This window comes from Tetrao urogallus, assembly GCF_951394365.1.
Source record: "Tetrao urogallus genome assembly, chromosome: 2".
NCBI lineage: Eukaryota > Metazoa > Chordata > Aves > Galliformes > Phasianidae > Tetrao > Tetrao urogallus.
The window spans coordinates 103,717,242-103,730,061 of record NC_136814.1 but is presented as its reverse complement, the minus strand read 5'-3'; the positions used below and the strand labels follow the sequence as shown (position 1 = coordinate 103,730,061).

Here is a 12,820-nt window from a genome sequence, read left to right as displayed (position 1 = left end):
CTGCCCTGTCTCAGTTTAAGACCATTCCCCCTTGTCCTATCACCATCCACCCTCACAAACAGCCGTTCCCCCTCCTGTTTCTATGCTCCCTTCAAGTACTGGAAGGCTGCTATGAGGTCTCCTTGGATCCTTCTCTTCTCCAAGCTAAACAAGCCCAGTTCCCTCAACCTTTCCTCACAGCAGAGGTGCTCCAGCCCTCTGATCATCTCAGTGCCCTCCTCTGCACCTGCTCCAAGAGCTCCATGTCTGGCAGACACTTTACTATTGGAAATTTCAGGCTTTCTGCCAGAGAAAAAAATATCATGGAGATCTGTAATTAGAAAAGCACCAAATTGCTTTATAGGAAGACAGAAAACACCACAACACGCTCTTCCACCTTGAGCCACGTGCATGGTGGATTGTCTCCAAGGCTGTCAGCAGCAAAAATGAACCTTTCAACATCCTCAGGATAATTGCAAATCTGAATGGGACCAACTGCACTCTCGTTAGTGGAGCTGTCTGCAGCTCAGGCTGGACACCACCATCCTTGTTCTATGCAAACTCCTGTATTTCTGAAGGAATTCCCACACGTAACCACTTCAGCTTGCTACAGTGGTAAGACACTTCATAGAATAACAAACTCATGTGAGTAGAAGGGACTTTCAAAGGTCATCCAGTTCCATTTCCCTGCAATGAACAGGGACATCTACAGCTACAGCTTCCTTCACTTGAGGATGGTTACTCCTGCAATGAGCCCACTGCTGAACCAGGAATTCTGAAGAAACCTCTCCACCCACACAGATGTGCTCCCTGGTGAAGAAGCACTGATTAATTTGACATCATGAACCTCTATACAATTAAGAACTGCGTATCAAAGAAGTAAAGCTATTTCCAAAATTCATAACCAGTCAGAAAGGTGGTAAGGAAGCACAAGGGCGTACAAGTCCTACGAAGGGAGGATCAGTGCCAGCTGAGCAGTGGAAAAAGAAGAGAAAAATAGCTGCCTTCAGTTCTGTGAGCATGCTGCTCTCTTCTACCCAACATCAGTGTGCTTGGTTTGTGGAGTTCACTTTCCCAACACCAACATCCTGTAAATCCACATTTCGGATTTGCTCTTACAATTCCTTGTTGTTTGTTGTTTGTTTCTTACCACACTCTGTCTGTGGACAGAGACCAAAAAGCAGCCGTGCTTTCTGCAAGCAATTTTCAGAGTGTTCTTAAATAACTGGAAGGAGGCTCCTAGCAAAACTCTTCTGCCATAGCAATACAGGGTGCACCACGAGCCTCTTATTTTTCCAGTTCTATTCCAAAATACCTGGTGGATCTGGGTGCTTTTTCCTCCATGTTTTCCTTTCTCTGTCTTATTTCCATTACGCTGACCAGGATCTCCTCCAAGTCTCTCACTGCTGCTGGTGGGTTTCCAGCAACTCTGATTTCCACTGTCCTTGACCTTAATGAGTTCTCCCCTCCTCTTTGGCATCTGCTACTGGTGTGTACTTCTGAACGACAGTAGCATTTCCTTTTGGCCTCCATTTCCTTCATTTCACAGGATGAAAAAGCCAGATCTGATCTGTGTGTGCTCTTCTAACACACAGCTGCATACCTGGTCAGGCCAGAGGTTCTACAGCCCCCAGTCCTTTGTAGTTCCAGGACTTCTGCAGCTAGAGATCACATCTGCATGTTTAACAGTGGAAAACGAGCTATTCATTTGTGAATTCCCATTTACAGCCACCAAAACATCTTGTAATGGGGAGTTCCACAGATTCACCTCATTTCCTCATGCCTTGCACAAGCTGCAAGGAGTGCCCTTGTATTGCCTTCGTATTACAAAAGGACATGAGTTAAATCCACCTCTGCCCACCTTCTCCACCATACCCACTATTTTAAAAGCATCCTTTGGTTTTTTTTCCTCACAACCCTAAGAATTCTGTGTTTCCCAGTTCATTTTAGTACAGCTGTTACACTCCCCTGCAATCCTACTTGCCCTTTCTAACACATACTGATCTGAACTGCACAGTGTCGAGCACTGACAATTCCTTGTCCACTGGAAACCATTGCACTCACTGTATCAGAAAAATCACATTCAATCTTTCCACTGTTACACTACCCTAATAAGGCTACTGAATTACAGTATGCTTAAGCATTGTGGTTTCCATTTCAAAGCAATTCTTCCCAAGTCCTGGAGAGCATGCTATTAGTTTTAACAGCTGAATTTTTAGCCCTGCTTCTCTGTTCCTCAAAAGCACTTCATCTCTTCTGCAATAACAACAACATTCCCCAGAGCAATTCGCTCTCTTTTTGCTGGCACCTTTGTTTTCCCTCTCTTCTCTGTACTCATGACAGTCACTGAAAATACAAACATTTTTCAAGGCATTCCTCAGTGTCACGCCTCCCAGACGCCACCCAACTTCAGTATTTCTATTCTCATTCTGTAACAGTACAACTACCTGTGGCTTTCCATATGATTTTCCACCATATACTTTAAGCCAGCAGCATTTCTAAGCAGAGGGGCAGTTCAACAGCCTAGCCAAGATCACTGATCCCTCCATCACGTGCCACCACCCAGAAGTTGCCATACCTTGACTCCTGCTGTTGCTCCTTCACAAAGCCAGCCCTGAGCTCTGCCCCATCCTCCTTGGCTTGCAGCCCAAGCACTCCTCAGGGCTTGCTCAGCCTAAGCAAGGCCACCCAGCAGCTCCCTGCACACCAACACAGCCCCATTTGCCACTGGCAGGCCCACCACTGTTTCCCCTAGTCCCAAGCTTCCTACTTCAACGCTTGGCACATTTGCTCCAAATGTAACACGAACACACTAATCCTAGCTTGATCCTTACTGAACAGCAACCCCACTTTTTAATAGCAATGAGGTATCGAGTTGCTTATCACCTCTGGCAAGGTTTAACTCAGCTTGACCTTGATATTCTTGCTATATATATATTCCAGAGGTCAAGGCATGACTGAGGTACTGCCACGTCTGCTCATTTTCCATGCCTGAGGAAGGCAGCTGCCCTGTTTTGCAGGAAAGGCACAGAGCTGTATTAGAAAGTGCCATTTTCATCTGCTTGCCCACTGAGACTGCAGCTCCACCCCAAGCAGTGCAAAGCCACCTGTCCTCCAAACCACTGACACTTTGGAGACACTGTAGGGTATTGGGACCCAGTGATACAGTTCTGCAGGTAGGCAGAGAGAGATTTAACACATGGGTGATGGAGAATTACATGCAGCAGTGAGAAACAGGTCAAAATCGTAACTTAAAACTCAGGAACTTATTTCTATTGTTTCCTTCATTATTTCTATAAATTCTGATGAGTATGCTGCATCATATGTTGCTGGACACGCAATGCAGAAGCATGTCTGCAACTAAATATTGACTGAAAACATGAAGGTACCCGGTGTCTTTTCTCCTGCCCTTAACTGAGAAGTACTGCTCTCTATCTCCCAGTCTTTCCTTCTCTTCTGATGATTTTATGCAAGCATGGAGCTGTGTCCCAGTGTGGAAGTTCTTCCTATGGCTCAAATTTATTCTGATTCAGCTGTGTTAGCTCCTGTATAAAACACAACCCATACTCTGGACACAAGGAAAAGCTATCAGTACAGCCTCGAGCTTCTATGGGAAATGTTCCACTCAAAGCATCCCTAAATTACTGCAGCAGTGAAGTGCAATGTGGAAATGTGTTACACAACTACTAGAAGTGCAGGCTGAGTTTAAACACAGGAAGTGGGAGTTAAATATAGATGCACTGCACAAAGCATCTTCACCCAAAGTCACTGCTGTTCTAAACCAAACCACTGCTGAGCTCAACTCCTTGTACAGGCAAAGCTGGAAAATACAGCATCTGAGAGGTGAGGTGGTTTGTTTTGTTGTGGCATGAGGAGTGCATGCCATAGGAACTTTATTTTCTGCTTTCCAAGTTTCATTTCAAATGTGAAACTCTGAACTAGCAAGAACAGGAAGCAGGTCTTTGTAGATTCAGACAACCTCAACTAAAGGTTACAATTTTACTAACCTCAGCTCATTGAAACCCCTCTTTCTTTCCTTTCTCTAAGCCTCTAAAACCCACAGCACTTGCAGCTTCATTATGGCTTGCTTCTCTGTCTACACACGCATTCCAAATCCCCAACATTGCATATCTGCTCTTTTCACATTTCACCATTTCATGATGACGTTTTCCAGCGTTCAGTTTAAGCCCATCCAATGTTTTGCTCTGTCCAAAGCAAAGCCATGTAACTCACAGCACCAGACTGCTGTGGTAAAAAGGTAACACGCACAAAGATTGTTTGAAGACATGATTTGATCTTGTTGAAAACCTGAATGCAGTCTAAATGAACTGATAACATAGCAAGAGATGCTAAGCACGTCAATCGATGAAGCTATTACACCTGAATGCCTCTTCAGCTAATGCTCTCTCAATGCCTTCCCTCACTGCCCTGCTTTCAGCTCCCAGCTGATCTATACTCCTCTTACTTCAGATATCTCAATCTAAAACGTTGCCCTTATGAAGATGGTTGCCCTTTGTGGCTCCCTGATGAAGCACTGCAGTGCTACACAGAGCTACTTCATCCAAGTGCTTCATTATCGACCAGCCTACACAGGAAAAGCAACTTCAGGAACTCTTTCCCTCACAGAACACAAACCAAAGTAACTAAGTTGCCCCAGTTCTGCTAAGGAGTTGCTGGCAGGACTGCAATACCAGAATCAACTGAGAGATGGGAAGCATGCTTTGAGTAGCAATAACAAGATGGATTTTTTTAATGAACGGGGACAAAAAGGGGCAAATGCTGTGAACAGCACAGCTAGAGAACGCATCAGCAGTACACACAGTCAGCTGAAGGGGGAGTTGAAGCAAAAACACGGGCTAGAAGCCATTAGCTTTCCTGATCTGACTTGTCACAGGGCTATTAAATGGGGAAGAAGTGGGGAAAAAGTTATGCAAGTTAGACATGCAGAACGAACAGAGGGAAAACAGTGCACATCCAGCTTCATGTGAGGCTTTCCTATGGAACAGCCAGCTGAGAAACTCTCTAGTTTGCTATGGAAGAATACAAAGTAAGCATGGAGGTGGACTGCTTAGGCAAAGGAAGGTCGCTTGACAATGCAAAGTTTGAGATTTGAAGCAACTCTTAATGTAAGGATTCCAGTTTTAAAACACTTCCCACTAGATCACAGACTGCAAGGATTCTGTCATCCCAACCAGGAGTTGCGTTAACAGTCCGTCCCAAAGAGCAGCCCAGCTATCAATGCAGCACCTGATCTCTTCCCTGTTTCTTAAGAACAACAAAAAAAGAAAGGAACTTTACACTTGGAGCCTCTCCACTTCTGAAAATACACAGCTCCAACAAAATTAGATTCCCCAATGTAATCTTGGAAAGAGAATCCGCTTCTGAAGGAAAGCACCCAGAGGATGGCACCATGCGGCTTCTTGGCTTGGCTACTCACCATATCTGTAGCTTGATCTTCTTTCCTTGTAATTCAACCGTTTTAATCTTGAAGTCTATCCCTAAAATAAACAAAAAAAAACATAAACAAACCATTGGTATTTAATTACAAAAAGCAATTCCACGCTCTGACACACAAACAGCTTTTCTTTTGCAGCACCAGCTAAACCAAGGGTAACCAAGAAAGGTGGAGTGCGAGTGCCTACAAACACAACCAGCACTCAAAGGGGCTGCCATCAGCCACTGACACCCCCAGGTGATATTTTTATATTCTTATGACAAACCTTAGCAAAAGCCTTCACATTTTTCTCACCTGTGGCTCAGAAGAGAAAAAAAACATGAAATTTTTGCAATTGCTTTGAGAACTTCCTAAAGGAAGAGGTGTTGGAACGTAGGTACAAATTGTAAGATCCTAACTGAAACAGCAAGGTTTTTTTGGTTGGTTTCGGGGGTTTTTTTTGCCTATTAATCCCCTTCAAGTAATCCACTTGTGGAAATAACACTAATCACAGCAATCTCCCTGCTTGCAGCCTGCTGGGCACTGCTCAGAGCAGTCAGAGCTAACACACCGTGTGTAACAGGACCCGACCATCAGAAATAGCCATGCTGCTGGGACCTGACACAGGGCCCCACGTCCTCTTTGAATCATAGAAACATTCAGGTTGCAAAAGACCTCCAAGATCCCCGAGTCCAACCCCAGCCCATCCCACCATGCCTACTGTGCCACATCCCCACAGTCCTGGAACACCTCCAAGGATGGTGACCCCACAGCCTCCCTGAGCAGCTGTGCCACTGCATCACTGCTCTTTTGGAGAAGAAATGTTTCCTAATACCCAACCTGAACCTCCCCTGGCTCAGCTGGCAGCACTCCACATGAGCACAGCACCTTGATGCAGCACAGCTAAGGTTTTACTTTCAGTACCAGCTAAGATGAAATAGTTCACGTGCTACATTGTGCAAATGCTGCATGGCACTGCAGGGAGTCTGTTAGGAGTGGAGCTCACCAGGGCTGGCTGAGAAGACAAAGGACAGCTGCTTCAGGAAGCACAAAGTACCAAACTGACAATGGGTCAGTAGCACTGAAACCAGAATTTCATATTTTCATTATTAATTCCACCATAATAAATTGTTTATGACAATGAAAGGCATCAGAGAGAGGATAGTTTAAAAACCCTCAATGATCCTGAAGACAGAAACACTCAGTGCTGCTGAGAGCCATTTCGTGTAACGTTATGTGTATGTTAGCTGTGAATTCTGAGAAGCAGAAGCACCTAACGACGAGAGGAAAGGCCCACAGCTCAGGTGTGACCACAGAGAGCCATGGATCAACGGAGACAACCTAGAACATGTGCTAAGACAAGCGAATGCAATGCCACACGCACCCAGCGTGCAATTTCCATTGGAGACAGAGACATGGAGACACCGTTACACAAGAGCTGGGTGAAACCTCCCTTGTGCAGCATGCCCACACCGTTTGCTCTTCCCCAGACAAAATGGGTTTCAACACAAAGCAGACCAAGCGGAGGGACGCCCAGCAGCTCCACACACAACACGTGGATCCGTTCCTTCGTAGGAACCTGCACAGACTGCAGCCTGCAAAGCAGGAGCACAACACCCTAAGAGCAGCCAGATGCTGAGGTCTGCCTTTCCATCCAAATCAGCGCTGCTAACTTCTCATAATTCCCCCAAATCTGTTTGCGTTTGGACTTTGTTGCAAGCACAGAGTTCCCTCCCAGCTCTGCAAGGTTATTTTGTACCTTTTGTAAGGAAAGTTAAGCAGAATTTATGAAATGCACCGTTACACAACGGCTCTACGTGGGATGCCTGCTTCCAATCTGCCCAGCTCGACCCCTTTCACTCCAATACACTGCACGCAGTCTTCCATTGTAACAACAAAACATTAGCTAGGAAATGCTTTTTACCTCTCAGCAAGGACACCAAAGCCTTCCCATCCCAGGAGGGCTGTGTTTGAGGGACAGACGGTGGCCATGGAGCAATAAGGGAGAATGGGCCTTGAACAAACACCCAACACAGCTCTTCTTATGGAGGTTGTGAGAACATTCAGCAAGTCTGTCATCAGCACCAAGATGAGCACAAAGGGGCAGAACTCCCCATTTCCAAGGATTTAAAGCAGTTCTGTGATTAAATGCAGTAGCTGTTGCCCCATGCTACAGCGGCAGCTTGGGATGCAGACACTCTAATTTCAGGTAAGCATGCCATGTTTCCTAATTGGCCAACTGGGAGCTGGCAGGTCCAACCTATCAGGAGTAAGAAACTGCTAACTAAGCTAAATTTGTGAAGCAATACAACTGGTATCATTGATAAACCAATCTGCTGAACGACCAAAAGCCAACGAACAGAGCTGCCCCAAGCAGGGCTTAGTCAGCATTACTGACATCCACAGCGCAGGGCCTTTGGCCAAGCTGCTGGCTGTGACGTAGCACACCAGAGCAACACTATCTCCACTACCACATGCCCCTGGCATTTGCCAAAAGATCTTATTTAAGAGTATTTCCCCCAGTGCCACTTGCTTTCGAGCTCTGCCCAGATGATGCAGGATGTTCGACAGCCGCTCTGCGCGTGTGCTGAGATAAAGTGAGCTGTTAACCTACCAAACAAATTAATTCTCCTCCCTGAGAGGGATTTAGCTAACTCCAGTATTCAGGGATAAAACAAATCTCTAATTCCATGTTACACTCAGCTTCCACTCCAATTACATTGTAATACTAGCTCAGCCTTCCTAACAAATGTTATAAATAGCAGTGACTATTTGCCTCCAACTGCTTTCACAGTAGTTTTAGCAGACTGAAAAAATGAGATTTTTGCCTGGCTGCCATGGGCTGCTCTGCCCACTCGCTTCAAGCAGCCAGGTTACAGCAGCAGCATGTAGGTCAGGAAGGAGTTTTAAGGCAGTAATGGGCACAAAAACTGAACAGCGTGCTGAACAGACACACCGATGTCATGGGGGGATAATGAGAGAGCTAATGAATTAAAGATGAGCACGATTCCCTCGTTAAGTGTTGATAAGACGTTCATCAGCTTCAGCAGGGCACGCTGGAATTCACAGAGAAACCTGGAGGCCCATGGCCAGCCTATTGCACATTCAAGGTAATGCAGCCTTTTCAATTAAGAATGTGGGAATGTTTCTATTTTAATATTTTTCACCAGTTAAATAAGGAAGCCTCAGGCAGTTCATCCAGGCCTCCCAGCTCATTCTTGGGCCACAGACTCACGAAGAACCAAACTCAAGGCTCAGTAAGCTGCAGGCCAGGAAGGGTTTTGGAAGCCAAGATTTGTGCACCAGGCCACTGCAAGGAAGCTCCTATAATTGAGCATCAGCAGAGGTCATTGCTGCCACTACTGTGGACAAAGCATTCCAATGGTATTTGTGCAGGGTTACATACCTGATGGCCTTGGTGAATGTAGAACTGTTTGCTCAGCAGTTTGAGGCTTCTATCGCTCTCAGATGAAAGACATTAATGAAGACCCAGGAGTTGTAACAGCAGAACAGAGTACTATAAATGCATCACCACTGCTGTGTATCACCTTACACATTTCCCATCCCCAACAAGATTTTGTGGAGATCCCTCTGCTGCCGTTAAATCACAAACCAAAACTGAAAGGCAGGACGCCATCAGCATGAGGGAAGGAGACATTCATTCTCTGTCACTCCCTGTCAGAGCTGCAAGCAATAAGCCAGCCCCTTGCAGGCAGCACGGACTGTGCCTGCATTCTTCCCCAACAAAGCCACCATTGAGCCCCAGTGGGCAGCCCCAGGATGCTGACAGGCAACCCGCAGCAGCACAGTGGCCTCAGCACCCCACCTCTTGTGTTTCCTCGGTTAGTAATTGCTTTGCAACTGCAGTTGCACCGTGCATTTGCAGTGCAGGAAAGCAAAAGTGCAGTGACTCACTGTGCAGCCATCTGCAAGCCACCCACTGGTGTGATACAAAAGAGGATCAGGCAAGAGATGGAGTTCTGGTTTTAATTAAACTCTTTGTGATCCCAGTTATTACTTAGGTCTTTCAAAATATTTACAAGGTACTCATACCTACACAGGATGAATACACAACATTCCCAACCACGCTCAGCACTGTAAGTGCAAACATTATCTTTCAGAGGCTTTAACCGAGTTACAGTTCTTTACAGTCAGCTCAGAGGAATGGCAGCAAACTCTGGGCTCCAAAGAACACAGCCCAACAGAAACCACCTGATCTACATTTATTTATAACCATTTGAGTCCTTAGTGCATTAATTCGGGGTAAGGTCCAACAGACTTGATGTTGCCTAAGAAGGTGTTCCTCTAAATCAGCAGCTCCTTTCCTCTTCAAAAATGGTACAGAAAGAGAGATCTCCAGGAGCAGCTGAAAGTGCCCTCTCTATCCATGGAAAAAGCACAGATAACTGGTTCAGACAACCAAAGAATCATTCAGGTTGGGAAAAGATCTCTACAATCAAGTCCAACCTTCGACCCCTCACCACCACGTCCACTAAACCACATTTCTGAAGTGTCAAAAGCAAGAAGACATCTTTTATTCAAGCAGCTGAAGTTAGGCATCTCATCCATGGTATCTTCTGCCTAATTCATTACACCTCTCCTGGAAGCAAAGACACATGAAGCCTTAGAACATATCCTCCCTATCACGTTCCTTCTTTTCAGAAGTGATTATAGATGGAATACTGGGACAATATGGGTATGGGACACATGTGACCCCAGTACACAGAATCTCATCTGCCTACTTCCTTATTATGGGATGCCCTGGTAATATTCTTTGCATTAAAAACCCTGGAGCGCTGTGATTTCAGTGTGACCTGATCTCTGCTGAGTACCAGCTTCAGGATGTTCCTGGGTCAAGATATCTCAAGTAGATACAGACATTTCAAAGTCATGTTGGACAGAGCTTTGAGCAACCTGATCTGGGGGATGGCAGCCCTGCCCAGGGCAAGGGGGTTGGACTACATGATCCTTGAGGTCCCTCCCACCCCAAACTATTCTGTGGCCACTTTTTGCTCAGGTATATTGGCACTACTTGATTGTATCTCAACAGATGGGTGCAAGTACATGCAGATTCCATGAGAGCATCATCTCTTTTAAAGGATCTTAGCTTTAAAGAATTATTAAAAACATACAAAAAACCAACAACCAATCTCCTTAATAAAACTTACGTTGAACTCCACTTTGATACTGCAAGCAGCAAATTCATAGCTGACAAACTGACAAAGTTTGATTACCTGGTAATAATCCCAATTTTGATTCCCTAGAAGGGAACCCAAAGAATGGCTTTTTCCCAGGTGGAGAGGAATTGGGCAGCCTTTCCCAGCAGGGTTTCTCCCTTTGCCTGACAGACAGCAGTTCTTGCAACCTCCCTGAGGTTTCCTGGCACGTTTCCCTTCGCTTGGTCCAAGTGATGGAAAAGGAACAAGCACCCAGCAATTCAAGGTTTGCCTTTGTAACCTTCTCTAGAGAACCTGCGTTAGCAGAGGGTTGGAGATGATGATCTCCAGAAGTCCCTTGCAACTCCTACCATTCTGGGATTCTGCAATCTTTTTAACAGACCATTAGGAATATCAGGAGTATTACTCTTTTAACAAAGCGTTCAGGAATTAGTGAGTGATTCAGAGCACAGTGGACAAGAAACTTGAGTTGTTCAGGCTCATCCTTTGGCAAAAGCATCAGTTTTTATCATCGAGAGCAAAATTCAGCTGACAAAGGAAGCAGCAGGCAGCTTTCAGCGAGCTGAGACAGGTCTCCTCAGCCCCACGGCGATTCCTTCTGAAACACTGATCCACCATGCATTCACCTACAGAGGAGGCAAAACTCAATCACCAGTCTCTGAGTGGGCTGGAACCACGTCCTCCTCCCTGCAGCTCAGATCTGACATGGGTTTCTCTATGTGGCCAACAGGGAAATCTCCCTGGCTATCAATTCCTTTCGGTAGACGTGGCACTGAGGGACGTGCTCAGCAGGCATGGTGGGGATGGGTTGACAAAAGTTGGACTTGATGATCTCAGAGGTCTCATCCAACCTTAGCAGAACTCTGTCATTATATGATCAAGTTTTCTTTCCCAAGGGGATAATTGCAATAGAACAATACAAGGATTCACTAGACAAAGTCTCAAACTCTTGCTCACTGAGTTGATTCTGAATGAGATCATCAGAGGAAGCTTGAACACCTTGGTTACTTTTAGGCAATAGTGAGAAACTGCAGATCGTGTGAAGAGCTGGCACTTCAGGTCATAACTACTTTCCCTAACCTGAAGACTTAACAGCAGGCAAGGACTAAGCAGCATTTGAACTCATGCTTGTCTTTAGCCCTGATCACACCTAGCACGCTCAGCTACGTGGGGAAGGAACAAAGTGGGAAGATGGAAAGGCAATACAACCACAACAGAGAGCAAGTGATGAAATCAAAGCCATCAGAAGCGTATCAGAGCCTGACAAGGTGCAAACACACAGTGCTTACAGTCTAAACTAAGCAGGCAATTTTGCTTGTACCTCCAAAGGAAGAGGCACAAACAGCTGTGGCAGTAAAACCTCCTGTTTTACAGGACTGAAGCTACTCTCCTCTCCAGCTTTCAAACAGGTTTAATCTCAGGAGCAAACAAGCTGGTAGCTAAGTAAATAGGACTAGCTGTGGCTTCCTTTGTGAACATGTGCACGTGCATGTATGTGGAGCTGCATGTGTGGTATGCATATACAGGAGGCTGCACCTTTCCTGCACTCGTGTGCCAATGAATTCCTTGAAGAAACAGAAACCAGAGTATTAACACAAACTTACCAATAGCACAAGCAGCTCCCTCTTTGTCTTGACAAGATGAAAACCAAGATCACTGAATGCAAGTTTTGGGGAAAAAAAAAAAAAAAACAGAAAAAAACCCACCCAACCTGCAGAGAAAACCTGCAAGTGCACCAACCACTGCATGCAACTCCAGAAGCTAAAGGGTCATCATGCACTCACTGCTGTAAGACAAAACTAAAATGAGGTACCTATATAGAAGAACATTTCTGAACCAGACTGCTTTGGTTCGGGGAAGGGAACAAGAGGGGAGGAAAAGAAGAGGAAGGGAGAAGGAAATGGCAGCAGGTAGCACCCATCAGTCAGTTACTGCCTTCTCTTTTTGCAGAGAAATTTTGGAATTGTAAAATTGCAAGAAGTTTATTCGTTGCTTTCCAAAAAATTAAGTGCAATCAGAACAACAGAGGCAGATGGAGAACAGAGAAGGCAGACACGTATCTCTTACCCACTAAATACCTGGAGCCAAGCAGTCTGATTTCTACTGCTGGCCCAAGATAACTCCAAACAAACTGCTGCAAAACAAAGTGAGCTATAAATAACTTACTGCACCCAATGCACACTCACTGTTAGGACAGAAGCATTCAATAAGTGAAGTAAAATCCTGTATG

The 12,820-nt window shown here is 45.4% G+C and overlaps 1 protein-coding gene across 1 annotated transcript in view; it reads right to left on the bottom strand.

The window, feature by feature from the left end:
• The window catches only part of RAB10 (RAB10, member RAS oncogene family), a gene marked incomplete at both ends in the record, with an annotated part of 35,508 nt that overhangs the window by 9,288 nt on the left and 13,400 nt on the right, over nt 1-12,820 (bottom strand). Inside the window, one exon of the mRNA XM_079550004.1 lies at nt 5,417-5,477. Coding sequence (XP_079406130.1) covers nt 5,417-5,477 — 61 coding nt within the window. The remainder of the gene's footprint in view (nt 1-5,416; nt 5,478-12,820) is intronic.